Genomic DNA, 25,221 nt, shown 5'->3' on the forward strand with positions numbered 1-25,221 from the left:
TTATTAAAAAAAAGAAAAATATTAGATATACCTGTTTTAATAACATGTAATTTATATTAAATTAATGGTTAACTTTAAAAGGTGCACTGAGGCTCGTAATAAATTGACCTCTTATTATGTATTATGAAGCTACCTATGAATCTGTTTCATAAATTCACATAAAAGCGTGAATAAAAGGACCAATCCGAACTTACTACATTGGTCTGACATGATAAACAGGGAAAAGCACCAATAGAATCTGCCGCGAGTCTCTATAAGCCAATGACAGAACACGAATCCATTCTGTACCGTCAGTCAACAGGGAGGGTGGATACTACGTGTTTTAAAAACGTGTGAAATGTCCTGAGTTTAAGCACGGTAAGTTTGTCGAAGTCCATTCTAATGCAGGAATGTTTATGAGCGTTTAACGGAGATACGCCCATGCATATCATACTGTAAGATCTATTTACAACTCGCGTCCATTAAATCGCTCAGCTCAAAACTTGAGGTGACAACACAGGAAGCAAGTATATTGTCAGCTGATTTAAAACCACGTTCTCAATACACTTTGCGGCTGATGTCATTCCTAGACGATTTTCCATCTAAAATGATCGATATGTGCCAAATATTTTCTGGCTAAACGTTAACCTGGAGACATTTAACCTTGTGGATTGCTGTATTGAATGTTTGATAGGGTGAAGGGCTTGTCACTCACAATGAAAGCCAATCACCGTTCCTCAGTTGTGTTTATGTCCCGCCTTTTCCTGTCAAGTTAGTTAGAGGTGTGTTCGGTATTTGCCTGAGATTATTCGGATAACAGTGTCGTCGGTGATTTGGTCAACTTAGCAGTATTAAAAAGCAGTCTCAATCAAACTATTTCACATCTGGACAAGTTACGGTGTAACATGTCTTCAACCAGGTGACATTATTTGTCGCAGGTAAGTGGGAACCCGTTAGTTAAGGAGGTTTTGCTAAATAAAGGCTAGTCTAGTCCAGTTACAAAATACCGTGTCAATAACTTAAACTCTGCTTTAAAAATCTTTGCTCTCACCTAGAGAACACTTTATCAAACGCTGAAGTGTACTTGTCACGAAACACCGCTGTCTGCAGTGGGTGTCAGGTAAAAATGAAGGAAAATGAAGGAATTTGTCTTACGTTATGAGGAGTCAGAGCTCTTGTTTCTAGTTGAGGCGGTTCTTCCAGTGTCCCAGGCGTTGACATGCCATGTTACTATTAAAATATGACTCGCCTTGTTAATAATTTGAATATAAATTATATAAAGAGTGCTTATGTGTTAGGTTAATGTTTGTCTTTTAAAACCCTGCTAAATTTGGCTATTGGTGATAAATGAAATGAGTAAAAAATTTATATATATATATATATATATATATATATATATATATATATATATATATATATATATATATATATAAAAAAAAAAAAAAAAAAAATCAATGAATAAAACATTGATTAAAATAAATAAAATGGGTCATTATCAGTGGGAGTCAATGGGTCATTTGCATGAGGATGATCATATTTGGGGGTCCATGGCATCTTAAAGATCGAAAACCCCTGCGTTATACTGTAGCGCACTGAAGTTCTCACTAGCAGGGACAACAGCATGGTTATTGGGGATTGAATTGCCACCAGCTGCCATACAGCATCAGGTTGCCCATTGTGTTTTCCAAATGTCCAGGCTCTCATCAGCACTTTTTCTTTCTCTCTCTCTGTCTCTCTCTCTCTCTTCTTTCTTTCTTTCACAGCAAATTCTTCGGATGCCACCAAAAAGTGGAAAAGCATTCACCTATCAAGAGCTCAATGAGTAATGAACCCATTCTGGAGCATGTCGACAAACGCTGGTCGTAAGGTAAAGTATGTCAGTCCTAAAGGTCTGTACGGGCTTTAAATTGAAGCCAGAACCTGGCTCATAGCCAAGAAAGTTTGACCTGATCCTACCTGACCATTGCTGTTAAATTTGAAGCCTGAACCTGAAAAATGTTTTCTTACAAAAAGTTACTTATTGTAAAATGCTGTATTTCAGGATGGCATGCAACAGTCACTATAGTAAAATATAGTAAACCAATACAGTTTCATCAAGGCACTACAGCCTCTGCTATAGAGTAGCCTACCTGTCTTGCTATCATAAACCAAAACGTCTTTGTAAGTCCTGCAGGTAATATTTCTAATAATTCTTCCGCAGTGCAGCTTTCACCGCATCAATTGCCACCGTAATAAGTCCTCCCTCATTGTGCGTCATGCCCTTTGCCGTGTTGTGACCGAGAAAGTACACGAGCGAGAGCAATAAAAAATGATGGTCGGGTAGCCTCTAGGCAGTCCACCTATGTCTACTTGTAAACACCTTTGACCTCTTTGTCCTATCAGTTATTTCTGGCCTATTAATCAAGCTTGTGAATCGGCTTGTGAGTCTGCTGAGGTTGACAAAAAAAAAAAAAAGTTTCTTTTTGTCAGACAATGTGATGCAAATTTATGAATTTAGTTGGTGTAATTTTTTTTTCTTGAGGTACTGCCTGACATTGTTATGCAGCATATCCCAATGTCTTTTACCTGAAGTCTAAGTGCGCAGACTAAGAGGAATGGACTGGTTTACAACAGGTGACTTCAATAAAGAACTCACGTGGGAGGCTCAGGGTTTAAAGGTGATTTCGCACAGATCAGCCTCTCTAAAGTCACAAGCTTTTGTGGTGGAGGAGGACAATTTTCCTAAAGAATGATAGAGGCTAGTGACTCATTATTCTAGAGAAACACTGATTTGTTTTGAAGTTATGGTTGTCTTAAACTTTTGCTGAAGTCTGATAATTGCAGTGAGTAAGCTAATGCTTTTGACTTAGAAAATAAGGAACAGTTTATTCGTTGCACACTACAAATGTGTTCTTTCATCCTGACTTTGGTGTGGCGTGCCATCGCAGCTGTCATAAAGACGTTAAATTCAGCTGTTTCTTAGTAGATGCTGATTCATGACCCAACTGCTCTCTCTCATTGATTTATGGTAGACATTTAGACTAGCTGTTTGAATTTTTTTAAAGATGTGTATTTGACTGTATTCTGTGATTTATTCAGCTGTTTTTCATTGTCGTTGGCTTTATTAGAGGCTATGTACTGAATGGCTGAATCCGTTTGCTGTGTTGGTTATTCTTTTCATTAAGCCCCAGGCCTCTACTGCTTGTGAACTTCTGGTGTCTGATATTTGCCTTCGTCTCTTAAATTATAGTGAGGCCCAGATGGAGTCTGCAGAGTTTTTTCTCTCTGTGCTAAGAGAAATTCTGCATAATGAATTTAAAAAAGGTAAAATGTATTAGATGGGTCTAACAGTGCTAGATATTTATTGGTAGATAAATAAACGCATAATTATTAAGAAAAACATGTAGGCCTATAACGTTCTGTGATGTGGATTTATAATGTGTTTAGCATGACTTGTCAAGATCAAAATTTGCTCAAATTCAAGAGGAAAAAAAAAAGTGATATTCAGATGTTTTTATGTGTGTACATTTCATTCTCTTATTCTAGTAACTGTTTTACAGTGATTTTTTTTTTTTTTTTTTTTTTTTTTTTTTTTTTTTAATAAAATAAGATTTTTATCCTAGGAATGTGACTGCTTGTTTCGTTAACTAACTAGAACATTTACTGCAGTGAAAATGTATTTTTTTTTTTTTGAAGAAATGGTCCTGAACAGTAGGCAGGTTGAGTACTAGTCATTGATTTGGCCCTGGGAATTCCAGATGTTTAAAACATTATTAACTATTGCAAACAAAAGAAAGTTAACAAAACTATTAAATAAGCGTCATTTGTTCATGCATGTGTGTGTAGAGATCTGACAGTGAAGAGCAGAGTGGTCCAGGGGAGCAGAGAGCCAGTCCAGCTCGTCCTTCGTTTAGTAAGAAGCAGCTTCCCTCCATCCCGAAGAATGCCATCCCCATCACTAAAGCTGCTTCTCCGGCCTCCTCTACACAGTCTGCCAATGGCACCCATGCCTCGTACGGCCCTTTCTACCTGGAGTACTCGCTTCTGGCTGAGTTGTGAGTGATGCCGTGTTCTTAATTTTTTTGGCTTTTGTGGGTAATTGTACAGGAGGAAGTTGGCACACCACAGCTTCATAAATAGAAAAATAATTTATTGCATGTTCTCCCCAAAAGTGACCTTCATTGCAATATCTGTCAAAAGTTTGGAAACATTTTTCAAAAACATTTTCTCATCAAGGCTGCATTTATTTAATCAAATAAAGTAAAAAACAGTAATATTGTGAAATATTACAATTTAATTTTCTATTTAATACATTTAAAAATGCAATCTATTTTTATGATGACAAAGCTGAATTTTCAGCATCACTATTCCAGTCTCCAGAAATCATTCTAATTTGCTGCTCAAGAAACATTTTATTATTATCCATGTTGAAAGCCGTTTTTGCTGCTTAACATTTTTTCTGGAAAGTTACCATTCAAACATTTGTAGTAAAAAAAAATCATAGTTTTATTCATCAAGGATGTGTTAAATGAATCAAAAGTGAAGACATTTTTAATGTTACCAAAGGTGTTTTTATTGTTTCTATTTAATAAATACTTTAATAAATGCAAATAAATGCTGTTAATTGAACTTTCTATTCATCAAAGAGTCCTAATAAAACATCACCATTCTACAAAAATGTTCAGAAGCACAACTGTTTTCATCATTGATAAAAAATAATAAGAAATTTTTCTTGAGCACCAAATCGGCATATTAAAATGATTTCTGAAGGATCATGTGACACTGAAAACTGGAGTAATGATGTTGAAAATTCACCTTTGCCATCATGGGAATACATTTCATTTTAAAAATTATTCAAATAGAAAACAGCTTTTTTTTATTCGTAATAATATTTTTCTATGTTACTGTTTTAACTGTATTTTTTTATTAAACCCTTTATTGAGGTTTTTGCCTGCTTGATGTACACACTTTTTGTCTAATTCCAATTCCACAGGCTTCCACTAGGTTTTGGGTATTAATAGTTGTGACTTTTTAGTAGTGTTTATTAAATGAAGCTGTGATTATAAAATATACCAAAACATACCTGAGATAGAATAGGATTTTATGTTTATATAACCAACTTATTTAAGAATATGCATCACATCTGTTATTCACATGTTATTCGGATTTTCCCTGGTGTTGTGTAGCACCATCTTTAGGTTATGCAGTATTTTTTTTGAGCTGTATGCTTGAAATGGACAATTATGACCATGTCTCTGTTGCAGCACATTGGTGATCAAGCAGAAGCTCCCTGGTATCTATGTACAGCCTTCATACAGATCAGCACTGAGTAAGAATGTCTTCCTCCACTCTCACACAGAATGTTCTTATGCTGCATTCCATTCAACTCCAAAAGAATTTCCAACTTCCTGTTTGGAAAAGTGCAACAGAATGTGCAGTTGATTAACTTCTGCTTGGAAACTTGTGTGGAATTCTACACTATGTCAGGATGAGAATTGATTGTCATGTGAATATGCTGGCATGATTAATGATAAATAATAAAATGCAATATGTTCTCACACATGAAAAACAAACTTGTTTTTGAATGGAATGCAACATTAGTCACTGTGTGTTTTTTATTGCAGTTTTTGCATTAAATGGATAATTTGTGAAAATGATCGGTGTTCAATAACTGAGCTGAAGAGTTAACTTGATTGCTGTTTGGCTCTGTCATGTATACATCAATGTCTTTTATTCGTTGCAGTGTGGTTTGGAGTGATTTTCATTCGACATGGCTTGTACCAAGACGGTGTGTTTAAGTTCACCGTCTACATTCCTGATAACTACCCAGATGGAGACTGTCCTGTAAGTATACTGTAGTATACACTTTACACTCATCTTTCCACTGAATTTTGTGCTGTAACATGACCAGGGTACTGCTACTTGTTCATTCTATCCATGACTTGCTGTGATGTAGAGATGAAATGGTATGAACATTACATATCCCGGTTATAGTGAATTTCACTGATGTCAATATTATCACCGTATTGTTAAATGAGCTGGAAATGTTTAAAATGTACTGATACACAGTGAAATAATTTTACCAAGTTTTATATAAAATTTGACGCACAGCAAATAAAATTAGCAGCACTATGCAACTATTTTTTTATTGGTTTAGATAAACATTAAAATAATAACTTTAACAATGACTGTTAGATTTTAAATTTAACATAACATGTTATCAACCAACATGTACTACATGTGCAACACTTTTAAATAAAGTTTTGACACAGTGCACATGATCAAAATAGTTGCAATTTCGAGCATTGCTGTAACTGTATGATGTGGTGACATCAGGGGGTGTCTAGGAACAGAACATTACTGGCAGCCAGACCTCTGAACCGGTTCAAGCAATGAAAACAAAAACTGGAACTACATTTTTACAGGAACATAAACAAAAACAAAATCAAGTTTAATTGTTCTGAACAGAAATGCCTATTTGAAGTTACAATTAACCGCTGCTACTTTTTTTATTATTATTCTTTTTTTTTATCATTATGTTTTATATTTTAATATGGCAGTCAACCAATCATGAATTCAAATAGTCTGGCCTATTCAAATGTAACGTTGTGTGAAATGCCCACGATCAATTGACAAGTATTCATAGGTAAGTCGCAGTGGCAGTGCGCTGCCATTAGCTTTTGGATCCTCCCCTGATGTATTTGTACACAAGTCTGTCATGTTCATCTCCTCACCAGAGCATTTAACAGCAGCATTTAAGTAAAAAATGTATTCTTATTGAAGCTGCTAAAGTTATTCAGTCAAGAGCAGTGAGTGACTTTCTGTTTTTCATTCGTTGTTTGGTTCATAATAACAGCATATACAGCAGTAGGTACTGTATATTACGCTGCTGTCACTTTAATACACAGATCTAATGTACACGGGATTTCTTTCCCCACTGTTTACGTTCATAGACATTGACATAACTAATTGTGTTTGTGAACTTTTTATGACAGTTTAAGTGCAATACCACATTAAAGAGAACTTGCTTTAATACTCATGTGACGTGCTGTCTGACAGCCAGATTTCTATGCGCTTGCTTCAGATGTCTGCGCTCAGAAAACCACATATCAGAAATTTAAACTGCAATGGCTTTAAAATGCATGCAAATAAGTAACTTTCATGAGGACGAAGAACTGCAATGTCCCATGAGCATGACGGCGATATAGATTATTATCAAAACCAAACGGATGTTTTGTTGGTTTTTGGCAGAGTATCCAAGGCACGAGCTCTAAAGGCATAGCACTATTCCGGATATGGTGGCCAGGGGAAGCAGCTCATTTACATTTAAAAATACATGCATGAAAACGGCATGTTTTTGCTTCTACTCAAAAATTGGTGTTTACAACATGGAATAATGACCTATTTTGAGCTGAAAATTCACAGACATATTCTGGGGTCACCTGAGACTTATTATATCTTGTAAAAAGGGGCATAATAGATCCCCTTTAGTACATTTGGTCAATCTTGTGTTATAAAAGATGAAGTGCTATGCACAGGCTTTATTGCATATGACTAGATGGCAAATACCAGACTAAGACTCTCTTTGTTGCTCCTCAAATACATAAAACATTAGCCTTTACAAACGTTATGTTTTTTGAGAAAAGAAAATGCTGTACTTGTTGAAAGAACAAAATGTGTGCAGCACTTTATTCATTGAGCCAGGTGGAGCTGCTGTATGAGGTTTTCCCAATAGTTTGAGGACTATTGGGAGTCAGTCCCCCCCCCCCCCATTTTTAATCCCTGTTTGGAACATTATCAAGTCAGCAGAGGTGTTCATTTTATTACATTTGAATTAATTGCTCACTGAGTTTCTTATTTGCTTATTTTTAAATTTCCAGGTCTGAAAATATCACAGAAATGAATAAATACTTAAGTCATGGAAAGTCTGTTGAATATCACCAAATATAGGTAATCAGTAATCTCGAATGTCTGGAATAAAAGATCAAAATTAATTGTTCAAAACGTTTTGAAACCGTTTGGAAGTTTTCACTGTGGCCATATCTATTTGTCCTCTCAGTTTGCAGTCATCAGAAGAACTGATATGTTTTTCTTTTCTGTTGCATTTATGCGTGTTATTTCAGAGGGTGGTTTTTGACACCCCAGTTTTCCACCCCTTAGTGGACCCGGTCTCTGGCGAGCTAGATGTGAGGAGAGCTTTCACCAAATGGAGGTCTGTTTAAAAAGAAATAAATTGAATTGTCATTCAATTCAATTTTAAAAGTACTTTATTTGCATGATTTTGTTTACATACAATATGCCCAAAGCATTATAAACAACAGAAGTAATGACAAGGAAAAAAGAAGAAAAAATATACAGTATAGCAATAAAAATTGTATAAAAAAAGGTGCCAAGTAATGAATAAAAATAAGATGAAAAATATTATTTATAGAGACATTTTATCCCTTTGCCTCCCTAGAGTTGTCATAATCTTAAAGGGGCTCAAGGTTATTTTGGCAATATTTTATGACTCTGGGAAAAGGTTTTTATTTATTTATATTTCTCTGATTTTGCAGACGAAACCACAACCATATCTGGCAGGTCCTTATGTACGCCCGCACAATCTTCTATAAGATCAACACCATGGATCCGCTCAACCCAGAGGCTGCTGTGCTGTGAGTAGTGGATTCAATATCATTTCATAGCCACCACAGTTTGAACTCTTCCAGCACTAACACTTGTGACAGTCACTAGATAAGAGTGTCATCCACTGAGTTTGCTTCTGCTTTACAGTGAAGTAAGCACAATCTCTCTCTATCTCGTGTTTTGGCATTGCCTGTGTTAGTCTGAGCTTATTTTGACTTCCTGTGCATCTGAAGACATATGGTGCTTACAAGCTTAGTCCAACCCCAGACTTGGCTTCACACATCAAGATGAAAGCTTGTTTAGCTTCCTCCCCCCCCCCACCACATTCATTTCTTCTTAGCCGTGGCTCCCAGTAGTTAAGAGCTTGTTTTGAAGTCCTGTACACTTGACTGCTTTTGCTTACTAATATCAGTGCTGTCTGTGCAGGTATGACAAAGACATCCAGCTCTTCAAAAGCAAGGTGGTAGACAGTGTCAAGCTATGCAATAGTCACCTGTTCGATCAGCCCAAGATCGATGACCCTTATGCAATAAGGCAAGTACGACACAATATCGATGTTGTATTGTGGAGTTTTCCTCCACAATAATGGTCTCTTAGGCTATGTTTACACTGGCACAAAAATGTGTGTTTTGTTTGTTACTTTTTTAATATCTGACACAGTTTGGATATTGTTGCACACATGTGTAAACAGAAATCTGCATGTGATATTTTGCATCCATTCAGAGCCACTATCAAATGTGGTTAAAGATGCATATCCAATATCTGGACATCTGAGGCCTGTTGCATGAAGATATTTGAACAAACTCTTGAGGTATCCATATAAATCCAATCTGGTTTAGATCAGGTTCAACGTGCTCACAACGCTCAGTATAAATGTTCTTTGTTATCTCAAGTTTAATCCAGAGTTTGAGATTAACACTAAAGCGCTTGCACCTGAAAGTGAGACAGTGAGGCAAACAGACAAGGAAGGCGTCAGTTTGATGCACTTCTAATAGGAGAGCTCGCACAATTCACTTCTCTGCTTAAGATTAAGAGATCATTATGAAAAAATATCATGAAATTAAATGCATTTGCTAGGCAGGAATAGTTTAAGGAAAAGTTTGAGAAGGCAGCTGAAAGAAAATATCTATATCAATGCAAGTGAATCAAATAAATTATATATATATATATATATATATATATATATATATATATATATATATATAAATAAAAATTAAAGCGTTAAACGCTCTAGACCTACGTAGGTCATCTGACATTTCATACAGGTAATGACGAATATGATACAGGGCAACAACTCACTGCGCAGTTAGAATATCCCTAAAATTCAAGAAATGAGTATGAGTTTGTCTCATGTTTACATCATATGATATAGTTAAGCTGTATCACACAAGTAACAAGTGCAATATCACGAGTGCTGTTTTTCTGTCCAGGATAGCACGAATGCAGATGTGATAGGCTGCTGATTTTATACACAGTTTAATAAAGCAGAAGTTGATACTGTTATTTTAGACACAATATTGTCTGTTTTTTTTAAAAAGGGGGAGTGGCTTTATTGTATCAGATAAATGTCACTTTACTCACAGCTGATTGGCCCAGTTTTGGTCTGCGATCTCTAACCCAGATTGAAACCTGCTTCGAAGCAACAAGCCACAAACCTATATCTAAATTGGAACTCCAAACTACCACGGCGAGGGACAAAGCAGGGCTTTTCTTTTTTGTATTATGAAGCCAGTGAGTCTGTATGCGCTCGTAAAAAGTCAGAGCTTCTTATGAGGTGAAAACTTTATATATAGGCAAGATATTGCGTGCACACACAGAAACATTAATGAGCAAAGAAACTTGTGAGCCACAGGACCATGAATTTTTATAAATAAAATAGCTTCTAATTCTATTTTTCAGCAACAAGGTGATTAAACTCACAGCTTCACTATATAGACGCACTGCAAAGGCAGGTATTTCATAATCACAGTCTCTTTCTTGAATTCATTGAAATATTAAAGTAATCTTACTGTGCTATACTTTATTTCACTTCTGAATTCTATGTCTAACGAACCGTAGAAAAATAACTAATGAAAACCTACAGATATTTTTATAAATTTTATGCTTCAAACACCGCTGACCGCTTTAACTTGTCCATGCTGGCAAGTGATCATGGTATAATCACATCTGGGATAATCACATCTGGTGTACATTTAACTCAAAGAACCACCGGATGTGAATCATACAGTTTTTATATACGGATATTCAAGACATTGGAAAATGAAAGCGATCCCCACCAAAGGAATTGTTCTAGTTTGGGCAGGGATTCGTGTAAAAGCAGATATCAAATACAGGTCATGTCTTGAGTAAGTGTAAAAAGGTGAGATGAAAAAATCAGATATAGTCAAAAGATCTATGGATTAAGCCTTGCAGTATAAACACGGCCTTAAAGGGATATTTCACCCAAAAATGAAAATTACCACATGATTTACTCGCCCTTAAGCCATCCTAGGTGTATATGACTTTATTCTTTCAGACGAATACGACAAAATCTCATCATCTATTTATTGCCATTATAAAGCTTAGGAGAGCCAGGACATCATTAAATATAACTCCGACTGGATTTGTCTGAAAGAAGAAAGTCATATACACCTAGGATGGCTTGAGGGTGAGTAAATCATGAGGTAATTTTCATTTTTGGGTGAACTAACCCTTTAAGGTCTTTGAGTCTGCACGTTAAAAAATAACGACCTCGCGTTGTCAACCACTTTTACACACAGCCTCTGAAACTTTCGTCTGTCATTAAAAAAAAAAAAAAAAATTCAGATCGGGTTCAATTTTCTGCATTTTTTTTGCATCCGTAGCAAGCATTTTGAGGTGTTTTGACAATTAGGACCACCATACAAGCGAATGCCAAAATCCAGAATGGCGTCTGACAAGTTGGAGCACAAATCATTGTATGACAAACAATGTGCAGAATACAAAGAGACAATATATAAAGACAGATTGTGGATCAATTGGTTTGCGGAAATTGGTGATCTTCTTTTTAATACGTGGCTCCAGTATCGCTAGTAAAGCATCAAACTGAGCCACTGACATCCTGAAGAATACTTTGAATCCTGCAGCTACTTGATGAGGAGGTGGAACTCTCCTTCCTCTCTACGCAATCTCAGGATTGGATTCCTCTTTCTTTTTATCTTTTTAAGAAGATAGAGGACAACAAAATCATCCTCTTTGCTTGAAGACTCCATTTTGTATTGTTTTGTGAATTTTTTTTACAACAGATTAATTAATACGCATCGGACTCAGCGTGCAAGGTTTCTGTGCGTGACACATTTTTAGACAAATACGAAAAAAATGCATACAAAAATTTCGGACTCAGTGTGCGAAGACCTTTACTGTTTAAAACTTGAAGTCATTTGTGAAAATGAAACCAGGAGTTTGTGGTGTTCAGCGTTGAGCCATCAGACTGGACTTTGGCTCATTTGTTTATCTTTATCAAATGGTTGTTTTCTCTCTGCAGCTTCTCTCCGTGGAATCCAGCGGTGCATGAAGAGGCGAAAGAGAAGATGTTTGCACATAAAGTGAGTGTGTGACGCTCCCCTGACTGCTCCCCACAACCAAGTAAAAGCTGGCTTCTTCCTGGTATCTGATGCATGCCTCATTTTAAAGCATGAGCTTGTGTGTGTGTGTGTGTGTGTGTGTGTGTGGAACACTGTTTCCGTTCCTATATCCTGTTGTCTTTTTCTGCTCTACTTGTGGGTTGGTTAAAATGTGAATTATAGTGAATATGAATTGCACCCTTTTTGTTTGTGACCAATGGCCTTCTCTTGTTGTAGCGGCGGCCAGAGGATTACAACAAAGGACTGCCGGTGTCTGGGCTGTCTTGGGTGAAGCCTGGTTCCACTCAGCCTTTCAGCAAAGAGGACAACCCCCTTCAGACGTGAAACTTCAGTGCTTCTGTCTGTCCACCAGGAGGGGCGCTATGCTACTGTGGCTGCGCCGAACCACATGTATAGAATTCTGATGCAGTTCTATGAACTTCATCTTCATTCGCAAAACCCTTGCTCAGCTTTAAAAGAAAATCATTTTAAACTGCTATAATAGCTTCAGAACTATAGACATGTTCCCGGTATAGATCTAAAGACCCCACTCGTTCATTTCAACGCTGAGGCTTGAATGCACAGATGGCACCGAGATGGTTCTAGTCAATAATGTTACTTGCACATGTTTTCAGGCACAACAAACCACCTCACGTATTTGTGTAGATCATGCTCTTCTAAATGACAAACTTGGTTTTCTAACAAATAATTTGATAGATTTGATACATTTTCCTTTGTTTTCCTTTCCCTACAAACTTGGTTAATAGTTTTAATGTCAAACATAATTTAGCTGACTGGGACATGCATTTTTTTGCGCTTTGATGTATTGGGTTGAGGTTTTTTGTGTGTGTGTGTGTGTGTGTGTGTGTGTGTGTGTGTGTGTGTGTGTGTGTGTGTGTGTGTGTGTGTGTGTGTGTGTGTGTGTGTGTGTGTGTGTGTGTGTGTGTGTGTGTGTGTGTGTGTGTGTGTGTGTGTGTGTGTGTGTGTGTGTGTGTGTGTGTGTGTGTGTGTATGTAAGTAATATCCTGTGTATGAAATGGTTTTAATGTAAAATACAGAGCAGGACAAATACTATTCAGTAAGACACTAAGTTAATCCTTATTGTTCAGTAATGTAATTCACTTTTATTCTGTCCTAATGGTTTGATCTAAATGGGTTTGATGTGTAAATAGTGGAAAAGTTCAATTAAATGAATGGCCTCTATAACGGAGTCCATAGCTCTCTTTTATTTATCTAGAAATTTACAATGGTTGAAATTTTAGATTTTTTTTTTTTTTGATTGTTTTACAATGCTTTTTTATTGTCTATTTTGGGCAGTTTCAGTAAGAATACTGATGTTAGCTCAGTTGTGCAAGTATCTCTTTTTTTTTTTTTTTTTTTATCCGTTAAAAGCAAATAAATACATAAAGAATTAAACTGGTCTAATACTGTATTTAGTGGCAATACATTTCAGTGTTTTAGTGTTGATATTTGCATACGTTTATGGAGATTACATTATAAATCAATAGAATAATATAATTTAGTTTTTCATGCACACACTGATCAGATTTGCTGCTCGTGTGGCATTTTGTGTAGATATCACCACTTTTAAGAAAATGTGTGTGTGTATATATATATATATATATATATATATATATATATATATATATAAATAAAATGTGTGTGTGAACTGTGGTACCTGAAGCTCTCCACATTTTTAATATCGTGCTGTGATATTAAATTGGCGCTGGGTAAAACGAGTCATTTTGATTATACACCTTTTGCATTTGACATGCTCCACTTTCTGCTTTATTTGTCATGTCAGTGTTTACAAGAAGCAGTTCCCAAAAGATCCGCCAGAGGTGATCAAATATCAGAGGCGCCGACAGCAACTTTACTCCACTTCTCTCCTCCCACTGCTTCCACTACCATAGGCTGATTCACAATCAATGTAAAACCATCGCTGATTGGCTGACGTCCCGGCACGGCCATCTTGTTTGTTCAACTCTCTAACTTCATGTTTGCGTACAGCACAATTATGTTTCAGATTACGAGTAACATTTTAAGGACGTGATATTAGTCTTTGCTAAAACTCAACCTGAGGACTCAAACGGGCGTCTCAGTTATTCCAAAGAAATTAGTTCAACCTAAACCAATCACAGAGGACTTAACACATATGCAAATGAACGTTTTATCATCATCCTACGTCAGCAGCACTGGAACCGCTGAGGTCGCCCAGCCGCGATATTAACTACGCCAAAACTTCGCTATTTTATTCCTCCGTAAATGATCGCGCTGTCACCGCAGGATTTGGCTTCTTTTGGGTAAGTTCGTTTATGTGTTTCCTCTCTTAGGCTAAAGATAATGTAGATGGTTATAGAGTGCGACAGTGCTGAAACTCAGGTGGCTGTCAGTCCTGATGAGAGAGAGAGAGAGAGAGAGAGAGAGACCGTGACGTCCAGCAGCCTGAAGGGAATCCCAGCCTGGATGAAACACTCATAGCACCTGAACTTAGGTAGACTGTCACGATATGAGCTCCACGTGAAAAGCCCGACACGGACAGGCAGCACCGTGTTTTCAGCAAACGGTGGTTCTGAACTAACAGCGACCGAGCACACTCCAGAAAGTAGACCAGATTGCTGTCTCCGGACGAACGTACCAGGAAAATACAGTTTGTATTTCAAGGATTATCATGTTCCGTCGCTGTCTTGACAAGCGTGAAGAGGACACACGTTTAAAGTTGGAAATGCTGTGGTGGCGAGGCTGAAACGCGCGTTCCAGGTGATGATCTGGATCGTTCACTGATTTCATCTCTGTGTAGTTTCATACAGGTAATTTGCGAAGACTGGGGTAGGAGAACAGGCCATTGGAAGATAATATTAAGTAATATTAAGAGGTGTCTGACCTACACACAAAGTGCTGTATAGTGGGATTCACTTTGGACAGCTTTGAAAAGTGAAACACATTCAAAATATATTTTGGTTAATTTGTAGGCCTAGTGGAGTAAAGATTTAATCGTGGCTGTGGTCAGCCTTCAAGTGAATTTTGATATATGCGATGATGGTGTGAATTTGATTTTTTTATTATGATGATAATGTCAAAACTTGCTAACAGCAACCTGTGTTAGAGATGGATGGTTCATTTTGAACTTATAAAAAGAAATTGTTTATGAATTCAAATTCTCAAATACTGACTGGTTTGGTAATGGCATCTAATTAAAATTGTATCTAATTGTAAAAAAAAAAAAAAAAAAAAAGAGCTATTAATTGGAGTTATAATAACAGCATATTTTTAATAAAGGAAAAAAATACACACAAATAGCATTCATTTTAATTAAACGTGTTACAGCTTTATATTCTTTAAATTAGAATGATTTCTTTTTTGTTTATTGGACATTTAGAGCTCAGCCTATATTTCTCTTGTTTCTGCCACATGCTTATAGTCTGTATAACTCACCTTATTTATATAGGCAGCGAGATCAAAGTCTGCAAATATTCATTATTATTTTCAGCTCTATCACAGACATATCTGGTAAATATGATTGTGTGCGGTTTAGTACTGCCCATAGTTTTGAACCAGAGACTTCACTAGTACAGGCTAGTAAAAGAGATGATGCTGGCACACTGGGGTGCTGTGCATTAAGTTACAACTTAGTCTTGATGTAAAGGGGCACTAAGTAACAACTTCCGCTCTACTAAATATCTCTGCGTTGCACCTTTAAACTTGAATCGCAACTCTATGTATAAATGAAATATTTACAGAAGGGTATAATAATTATATGATTATTATACCCCTAATTAATTACACACGGGCAATTTTCTTCAATCTCGTAATCTTCTGCAGAAGAGAGAAAATCTTGCTGATTCTCTCGTGGGAATTGAATCGCAGTTTCTCTATGTTTCAAGGCATGTGATTAGCTGTTAGCTATTGACATCATACTTTCATGTGTGTGCGTTCAAAGCCTGAGTTGACAGAGAAAGTTGGTGATCAGCGTCATGATACCAACAAAGCCTGATTGAATTGATTTGGTTTTGTCGACTTGAAACTAATCCTGTAACCCTGAGTTTGTTCAACTATCATCATGGTACGGGCCCCTGGAGTAACAGTTGGAATAAAATAGTATACTGACTGAACTGCATCAAAAAGCTCTTGTTTTACCCGAAAGACTTTAATCCTTTAGACATGTATATGATAATGCTGACATTAACACTTACTTGCAAGAGAGAGAACATTTTTGGCATAAAAGACTGTTTTAGTGGTTCTTCAACATGAACCCGTACACCTCTGTGTGCACTGGTCCCTGTTGTGCATATCGAATGAAATCAATCGATTTTTTTTTTTTTTTTTTTTTTTTTTAAATCAGCATTTATTTATATATTGATCCTTGATTTTATTCATGATTAGTATCGTATTTAATGGAAACTTATTTTAACCATTAGTTATGTGAGGTAAAACAATTTAGAATGAAGGATAAACAGAAATTCACAGCATTTAAGCATAACGTGTGCTCAAGTATTAAAGGCTGCTATTGGATCATTGACCAGCTTATGACCTATTGGCTACGTTCTACCTTAAGAACAAATGGTGCAACCGAATAAAGTACAGAATTAGTTACATACTAGCTAGTAGTTACTAAACCTCTAGTGTGGACTTTACGTTCCAATTGAAGTGAGAACTTAGGAATGGCCGGTGCAGCCCTACCCTGGAGAGTGCTGCTTCCGTTTTACCTCCAATATGTTCAGATAGACCACCTTGAATGCACTGTAGGTGCTGTTCACACACAAACGCACACACACACACACACACACACACACACACACACACACACACACACACACACACACACACACACACACACACACACACACACACACACACACACACACACACAAACTAGACACTATACAATGACGTGTTTTTAAGTTACTGCTTTTGACACAGCTTTTCAAATCCATTCCCAATGACTGTTTACGTAGAAAACAATTAAAAAACCAGATGAGCACCCTGAATGACCCCTGAGTCACTTTGGATAAAAGTGTCTGCCCATAAGTGCTCATATAAAAGGAAATATTCAACACCGAATTTTATATATATATAGTATTGTTGAACTTGTATCAGGAGGCAAAATGGCATTCAATGATGAGTCAATGGAAGCTCCAGCAGGGACAGGATAATTTAAGCCCACATACATTTTCCACTGCTTGAAATCATCTCTGAGCATCGTGAGTCATGAGATAACTGGAGTACTTTTCCATTAGATGTAGATACATCTTTACATTCATTTATTAGGAACTGCAAACGGGGCATTGTCAGTTGTTGGTACAATTCTTGTGGTGTATTGGTGTATTTTTCTGCATCAGAAAAATTGAATATATGATCATATTATATCCTGTGCCATGTAGTGCACTGGCAAGCAGTTATTTCTGTCTGCTTCTCTTTTAAAGGAGTGGCTTTTGTCATTCCACAATTGAAGCAGGTTCATTATTTGTCAACTCTTATATAAGATTACATTGGTCCATATTTATGTTTAGAAATATGCTAAGAATATAGAAAGGTTTGCTGAACATAGAAATTACGCTCATCTTGAATTGCATCTGCAAGACCTGAATGGTCATTTGTTTTACATGCAGATTAAGCTTAGTCCTATTTTTAACAAAAGTTAGTCTAGCCTTATTCTCATGCCGGATGATCTAGTTTTTCACTTTCATTTTTCACTTGAGATGCACAATATATCGGTATTGTATCAGTTATTATCAGGCAACATTTTTTTTTACATTTATGTATTAGCTGATTATGAGTATTTAATGGACCCTTTTCACAGCGATGTGTTTCCACTGTTAACATCATAAATCTTTGTGTTTTTAAGTATATTTCCATTTTTTTTTTCTTTATGTAGTGAACATTTTTAAAGGTGCCCTCGAATGAAAAATTGAATTTATCTTGGCATAGTCAAATAACAAGAGTTCAGTACATGGAAATGACATACAGTGAGTCTCAAACTCCATTGTTTCCTCCTTCTTATATAAATCTCATTTGTTTAAAAGACCTCCGAAGAACAGGCGAATCTCAACATAACACCGACTGTTACGTAACAGTCGATGTGTACGCCCCAATATTTGCATATGCCAGCCCATGTTCCCAACATTATGAAAGGCATTAGACAAGGGCAGCCAGTAACGTCTGGATCTGCACAGGTGAATCATCAGACTAGGTAAGCAAGCAAGAACAATAGCGAAAAATGGCAGATTGAGCAATAATAACTGACATGATCCATGATAACATGATATTTTTAGTGATATTTGTAAATTGTCTTTCTAAATGTTTCGTTAGCATGTTGTTAATGTACTGTTAAATGTGGTTAAAGTTACCATCGTTTCTTACTGTATTCACGGAGGCAAGAGCCGTCGCTATTTTCATTATTAAACACTTGCAGTCTGTATAATTCATAAACACAACTTCATTCTTTATAAATCTCTCCAACAGTGTAGCATTAGCCGTTAGCCACGGAGCACAGCCTCAAATTCTTTCATAATCAAATGTAAACAATATAACAGTATACAATACTCACATAATCCGACGCATGCATGACGAACACTTTGTAAAGATCCATTTGAGGGTTATATTAGCTGTGTAAACTTTGTTTATGCACTGTTCAAGGCAAGCGCGAGCTCCGTGGGCATGGAGCACGAGAATTAAAGGGCCAGTAGCCCTGAATCGGCTCATTTATAATTTATGCCCCAAAATACGCAGTTAAAAAAAATGAATAAAAAAAAATCTATGGGGTATTTTGAGCTGAAACTTCACAGACACATTCAGGGGACACCTTAGACTTATATTACATCATTTTAAAAAAAGTTATACACAAGGGTGTTTCTAATATAACGACAATTGACATCTTTCTGACTGCCATAATCAATCTTTGTAATTTTTATTTTTTATTTATTTATTTTTTTTTTTTTGCTTATTTGGAAAGTTGTGGAAATGCTTTCATGAATTTTTTTCTTTTGAAATTGGAGCAAATAGAAAGCAAAAATCATAATTGCTGTAGTCTCCCATTTACCACCCTAAAAGTTTACCCAACGATGATTATGTGTTTCTCAGAACCCTGGAAATATGAAAACAGTCCATTGTTCATGCATTTCTCCGATTTTTACATTCACCTTCGCCGTCATCAAACATGCACTTAAACTTAAACTTCAGAAACTCTATTTAATAACAACACTGTTAAATGTAATCTTTAGCAAATTTCATAAATATCCATTTTTCATACTATACATTATAATGTTGCGATGCCTAAATGAACTTGTAGCATTTAAAACGATTTTAGTTTTCGGTGTATTATTTTTCATTTAGACAAAATAGTACCGAATTTTAATACTGCAGTTTTTCTAGACGATTAACAGCTTAATCATATCAGTCAAAATTTTATTGAACAGACATGAACTTTTCCTACAGGATTCAATCCCTCATCATGGTGCAAGAAATTGCAGAAAAAGACCAAGTCATATCTTCCTCCTGTTGTTCCACTTTTGATGTGGAAGTCGTTGAAACTTCACTCACCACCTGTCATGTTGGTTAAAGCAGAGCTGTGCTGTGGGAAAATGAATCACTAAAAAAAGAGGTTACTTGATAGGGGTGGTCCAGGATCAGCTTCGCTCATCCAGAAAAAAAAACCCTGACCATAGTCAAATACAGCTCTGAAACTGGTCTCGGGTCTCTGGCACCAGGCAACCTCTACAGTACCTGCTCTTTAGATGAGTCACAATCCAGCATATATGACTTGGCTTCTGTCACAGAGTAATTTCACAACGGAAATGCGTTGATGTGTGCAGTCCAAGCTGACTCTCAGCCATGCCTCATCTTGTTGAAGTCATGCTTTCTCACTGACACTGAAAAGCCAGTGGTTTAGATTTGTTAAACACATTGACTCATGTTAGTGACTTTTTCATGAAGCTGGGCTTTTAGGCATATTGCAGAAATGTAAATTGAATGGAACATTGTAGGTTACTCCATGAAAGAGACTTGTGTAAGATCTAATCTTTGAAAAGTGTGTGCTGGGGGAGGGGGTCGCAGTGTTTTTCAGTAGTAGGAAGTTGCACGTGTTTTTGCTTGTACAGATAGTGCACGGCTAATGGCCTGAGACGGCAGGGCTCTTATCAGCATGTCTTTCAGCTGTGGACTGATGCAGTTTTTGGAAGACACTTCTGGCCTTCCTTCTCACAAGAAATTCTGGCCTGATGCTTAACCTAGGAAGCCAGTTGATATAAATCATCCTCACAGCCAAAGAGGCTAATGAAAACTGGTAAGCTGTCTGGGCTTGGAAGGTTGGCAGTGAGTGTTGTACAATAATCTGTTTGGGTCGGTTGTGTCTGTGCCACAATGTTTCATAAGTACCACCAGTAAGCTTTTGCTACTGCAGTAGTGCATGAATAGCTTATTAAAAAAAGTCACAAATAATAATCTCAATAGATATAATTTATATAAAAATAACTCTGTATGGCACTGCATGCAATATTCAGTGCAATATGCAATAATCTACACTGGCTGTTCCTTAACAATTTGCTATGTTATACATTATATCATTATGTGAAATATCATTACAATTTAAAGTATCTTTTCTATTTTAATATATTTTAAAATGTAATTTATTCCTGTGATTGCAAAGCTGAATTTTCAGCAGCCATTACTCCAGTCTTCAGTATTAATTTCTTTTAGTGCTGGCCTGGGCACTATATCAGTTCATACCGGTTTCAATTTCGCATATGATATGTATTTTTCAAATACCGCCATTTCGGTGCATAGCTGTTTGAAACCATTGCTGCATCTATGCAATAGCCACGAAGAGCGCTATGTAGTATGTATTGAGAGGGGACCTCTATTAAATCTAATGTAGATTTTCGCCGCTAGAGTTCGCCTATTCAAAACAAAGGCGTAGCTTGTTCATGGGAGATTGAATCATGGGAGATGTCGTCCTCACCTCACAGCCAGTGGAAAGGAAGTGGGACGTCACTCGGGCAGAAATCATGTTCATGGATGAGAATTAAAGGTGCTCTAAGCGATCCTGGGTGGAGTAACTTCCTGTTGACGTTCGAAGTGTTGTCAAACAAAACAGAGGCTAGCTAGACCCTCCTCTTCCCCTCTGTGCTTCCTGAAACAGTCATGAACGTGCATTTAAAATCATTCTTGTCGGTTATTGGCTGGAGCGTGTTTATTATGTTTCGTGGTCCAGGCTGCACCAGTTTGTTTTTATTGCCGTTTTCGGAGCTTGTGGCGACTACAGAGACCGCTTTTCTTTACAGTGTGTTCAGGGGACAGGCAGCTAGCGGATAGTGAGGAGATGTTTGCTGTATGTGACAAAAAATGTTTTGGCCTAAAAACGCGTGACATCGCTTAGAGCACCTTTAACGTTACCGTAGTATGTAGCAGAGCAGGACCGAATGATGTTGGAGCTGAACGAGGCCGCTGGGGTGATTGCTAATGAGAGACGAGCGCGACACACGGCTCAAGTAGGGGAACTTTTATTATGCCGCAGTTGCCGCTTCCACTTCTTCCAGTCAAGCGTATGAGGTAACACAACGCTGTTTATCACATTAGATACATTTAACTGTGTTGAAAATGATGTTATGACGTTACTCTGTGCGTTCGCTTGGCGGCTGCTGAGACACTTGTTGCACACTGCAGTAAGCTAGATCGATTTTAGAATGTCATATTAATAAATTCTGGATGGCTTGTGTTGATAAATGACATGCAATTAATTTTAAAACGCATTGTATAGAGAAAATGCTTTATTAGCTACTTGACAAAATAGTGTTTTTTTTTTTGTTAGAGGCATGGTAAAAGCATCAAGAACTAGATTTAAAAAATAAGACTAAACATTTTGAGCTATATAACAATAATTCGTTTTCTGTCTATAAATGTAACCAAACGCAAAACTAAAGTGTCTTTGGTGTTTCCAAGGTTCCGAGAGTAACGAGATTGACAGGCGACTCCCGGACACGTCCTTGGTTAAAATCATGATTTTTCTCACTATTTACAAATAGTTGGAAACATTTGGTATATTGTAAGTACTCAACTGAACAAAATATATAGCACTGGCCAGATGTTTTTTTGGATGTTTTACTGCAAAAATCTTACATATTGTGCCTTTAACTGCATAGCCTTCTACTAATGGTTATAACATTAAAACACAACAATAAACAGCCCACACAACTAACTCTCTTTAACATGGCAGATCCCCTGTAGAGCCCTAACATCATGGAATTCAGTCACAAATGGAACTTACTGTATAAAGTGGAATGTCACAGAATTTAAAAATTTAGGGCAGTACAATGAATCAAATCTCAATATGGACTAGTGTCTGTGAACATTAAAGCTCAAAAAGCCTGCGTGACACTGTATGATGCAATGAAAACATTAACTTTATATGCAGAGCTGCTCTAAGTTCACTTCATGAGGATTTCACCATTTCATTTAATTAAACTATCGTCATATCATACGCACAGAAACTCAAACTTTTGACAACTCGTCAAAATAAAGTTAGGTTTAACTTGAAGTAATTATAACAAATATATATACTATTGCACAGATCACGGTTCTTCAATTAATAATAATAATATTATTATTATTATTATTAATAATAATAATAATAATAATAATACAGTTAATTAAAACACATTTTTTCTAATTTGAAGAAACAAACATTAATTTTAAGGAATATTACATAAGTTTTCCTATATTTTAATTTAAACAGTAAACTTGCAGTAAAAAAAAATGAATTTTTACATCTTTTGATTACATTCTAAAAGATTAACTAAAATAGTTTAATACATCGATTTGATTACCACCATTAATGAAAGTAAATTTGTATTTGACTACTGATACTTTAAGAATTAAGAGTTTAATAGTTTTAATAAAAGTCATATTTACTATTTACTATATTTAAATACCAAAAAAAAAAAAAAAGTGTTGTGTGCCTGCAGAGAATGTAAGTGGCACACAACACTTTTTTTTTTTTTTTTTTTTTTTTTTTTTTGGTATTTAAATATATCCATGCTGCACAGTACTTCTTAAGTTACTGACATGGCAAAAAAGAAACATGAATGAGAAAATGGGATGTGTTTGGTGTTAAACAGTTTTAGCGGAATAAGTGACAAAAAAGAGCTCAAAGTGGTGCTCGCACTGTCTGACAACTCGAAGCACCCGAAGTGCATCCGAAGCAGCAGACAGTTCAGATTCCCGAATTCATTTCTGCAGAAAAGTAGTAAAGACATCGTTAAAATAGTCAACATGACGACAGTGGTTCAACCTTAATGTTATGAAGCGACGAGAATACTTTTTGTCTGCAAAAACAAAACAAAAATAACTACTTTATTCCACAAATTCGTCTCTCCCCTGTCATTCTCTTACACTGTTTACGTTCAGCACTTCCGTGTTCTAAGTCAGAACGCTGGCTCAGCATCTTGTTTAAATTAATGAATAAAACAAAGAATTTTAAGTTGCATGTTCTGTCATCTATTATTCAGTTACTTTTCTTGTTTTAGGTTTTGACTGTGGTATCAGTTCTATTTGGGTATTGCGATATTTTAGTCGGGTATCATAGCAAACTCGTCATTTTGGTATTGTGATAACAAGCAATGTGGCAATACTAGAAATCCCTTTATAATAACTGAAGCTGACACTCACTGCATGTTTACACAGTCTCATTGTTTGCACCTTGAAGTTAAGCGCAAGTCAACTGACTGTCCACACATAATGTATATTGGGCTTTACCCTATTTATGTTGCAGTTAGGGTTGCCCCGATACCATTCTTCATTCCGATATTCTAAATTCTGAGTATCGGCCGACACCAATCAGATACCAGTGCTGTTTTTTTCTTGATCATTGAGGAATATCTGTACCTTTGTGTGTGGAACTGATGATCAATCTTTTATCTGTTAAACACAATCTACTAAATACACAACTTTATTATAGAGAAAAACAACAAATGAATAAAAAAATATAATCAATCTATAAAAAAATATATTTTATAAACTAGGTGAGTGGATAATTCATCACCAGCAAAAGTACTTCCAGAAAAAACACAGTACACAGTAATTTTTATAAAAGAAAAAAAAAAAAAGAAAAAAAAAAAAAGAAAATGTCAGCAAATCTAAACATTTTAGCAGTTTTAAACATTGTTAACAATAACAACCATGAGTACGCACAGTATCGCACAGGATGATATCATATCAATTTGACCCAGATGACTTGACGTGACAGTAAGCCTTAATTACAATGTTCCTGCCCAAATGCTTCCTGGTTTAAGACAGGTGTACTACTTGCAAAACAGTTCACTAAAGCCAGCCCTAGATAATGGGAGGTGCCCTGTAATTTTGAACACTGGTGACAGGCGCAGCTGCAGATGGAGGTGCATTTATGATTTGAAATCCAACACAGAGCTGAGTTTGTGGTTGATATGAGACTCATGTTTGAGCTGCTTTTTCTTCTTTGAATGTTACCACCCATAAGACTGGCCCTCCATGTGTTTTCTTTCTTTCTTTTTAAAAATGAAAATCAATACAAAATAGCCGTTAGTCTATTTCAGATGGCAAAACCAAAAGATATATCATAGTCAAGATGTGGAGCGACATTTTAAAGTGTTTTGATTCCCTATCTAGAGACTGAATATAGTCTATGTTGGAGTGGAAGTTGAATTAATGAAGGTATAGAGGGATAAAGGATGAAACCACAGAATAGTATTGTAGGTCTAGCCCGTGTCTAGGTTTCTGTGCACTGCCATTTTGTTTATCTGTGTGTGTTGTGAGTCATCAGGTCGTGACTGACCTCCTCCACAGCCGGTGTTGGTCAGGACAGCCTGTTTCTCTCTCACCCTCTCTGTCCGGTTGCGTGTGTGTGCATTCGTGCATGAAATGGAATGAGCTGTCTGTATGTCCCACACAGCTCCTGCTGCTCTCCTGACCAGGGCTTGACAAAGAATTTTGCAGTTCCCACTCATTCTCCCTCATCCATTGCTGAGGGAAGTCTGAGGGGTGTGTGAAGCACCTGGTTTTTGTCTGATGCTGAAAGCTCTTTAGCTGC

At 36.5% G+C, this 25,221-nt stretch overlaps 2 protein-coding genes across 9 annotated transcripts in view; both read left to right on the top strand.

The window, feature by feature from the left end:
• The first annotated feature begins 200 nt into the window (after positions 1 to 200).
• Positions 201 to 13,103, top strand: LOC125264846 (akt interacting protein). 4 transcript variants are annotated; one of them, XM_048184640.1, is made up of 10 exons: positions 201 to 357; positions 1,743 to 1,846; positions 3,805 to 4,013; positions 5,223 to 5,287; positions 5,702 to 5,802; positions 8,082 to 8,170; positions 8,514 to 8,612; positions 9,010 to 9,117; positions 12,086 to 12,186; positions 12,402 to 13,103. In XM_048184640.1, the coding sequence occupies exons 2-9, from the start codon at positions 1,805 to 1,807 to the stop codon at positions 12,156 to 12,158; spliced, it is 786 nt and encodes a 261-aa protein (XP_048040597.1). In that variant the 5' UTR covers positions 201 to 357; positions 1,743 to 1,804; the 3' UTR covers positions 12,159 to 12,186; positions 12,402 to 13,103. The 4 variants fall into 4 exon arrangements, with proteins under 4 accessions (XP_048040597.1, XP_048040594.1, XP_048040595.1 ...); XM_048184637.1 differs by having other exon boundaries at positions 12,086 to 12,146; XM_048184638.1 differs by lacking the exon at positions 201 to 357 and adding an exon at positions 746 to 917 and having other exon boundaries at positions 12,086 to 12,146.
• Positions 13,104 to 14,143: 1,040 nt separating this feature from the next.
• Positions 14,144 to 25,221, top strand: part of chd9 (chromodomain helicase DNA binding protein 9) — an 80,479-nt gene continuing 69,401 nt past the window's right edge. For 4 of the 5 annotated variants that reach the window (XM_048184630.1, XM_048184634.1, XM_048184632.1 and 1 more), the window contains exon 1: positions 14,144 to 14,467. The gene's annotated coding sequence lies outside the window, so the exon portion shown is untranslated. Of the gene's footprint in view, positions 14,468 to 14,549; positions 14,975 to 25,221 lie in introns of those variants that run through there. The other variant, XM_048184631.1, reaches the window with a different exon arrangement.

This window comes from Megalobrama amblycephala, linkage group LG3 (genome assembly GCF_018812025.1).
Source record: "Megalobrama amblycephala isolate DHTTF-2021 linkage group LG3, ASM1881202v1, whole genome shotgun sequence".
Taxonomy (NCBI): domain Eukaryota; kingdom Metazoa; phylum Chordata; class Actinopteri; order Cypriniformes; family Xenocyprididae; genus Megalobrama; species Megalobrama amblycephala.

Bases quoted from the DNA above. Each gene is read 5' to 3' on its own strand.
- LOC125264846 (XM_048184637.1), top strand. From the start codon at position 1,805: ATGAACCCATTCTGGAGCATGTCGACAAACGCTGGTCGTAAG. The intron at 5,803-8,081 runs GTAAGTATACTG...GTGTTATTTCAG, and splicing joins ACCCAGATGGAGACTGTCCT to AGGGTGGTTTTTGACACCCC. The intron at 12,147-12,401 runs GTGAGTGTGTGA...CTCTTGTTGTAG, and splicing joins AGAAGATGTTTGCACATAAA to CGGCGGCCAGAGGATTACAA.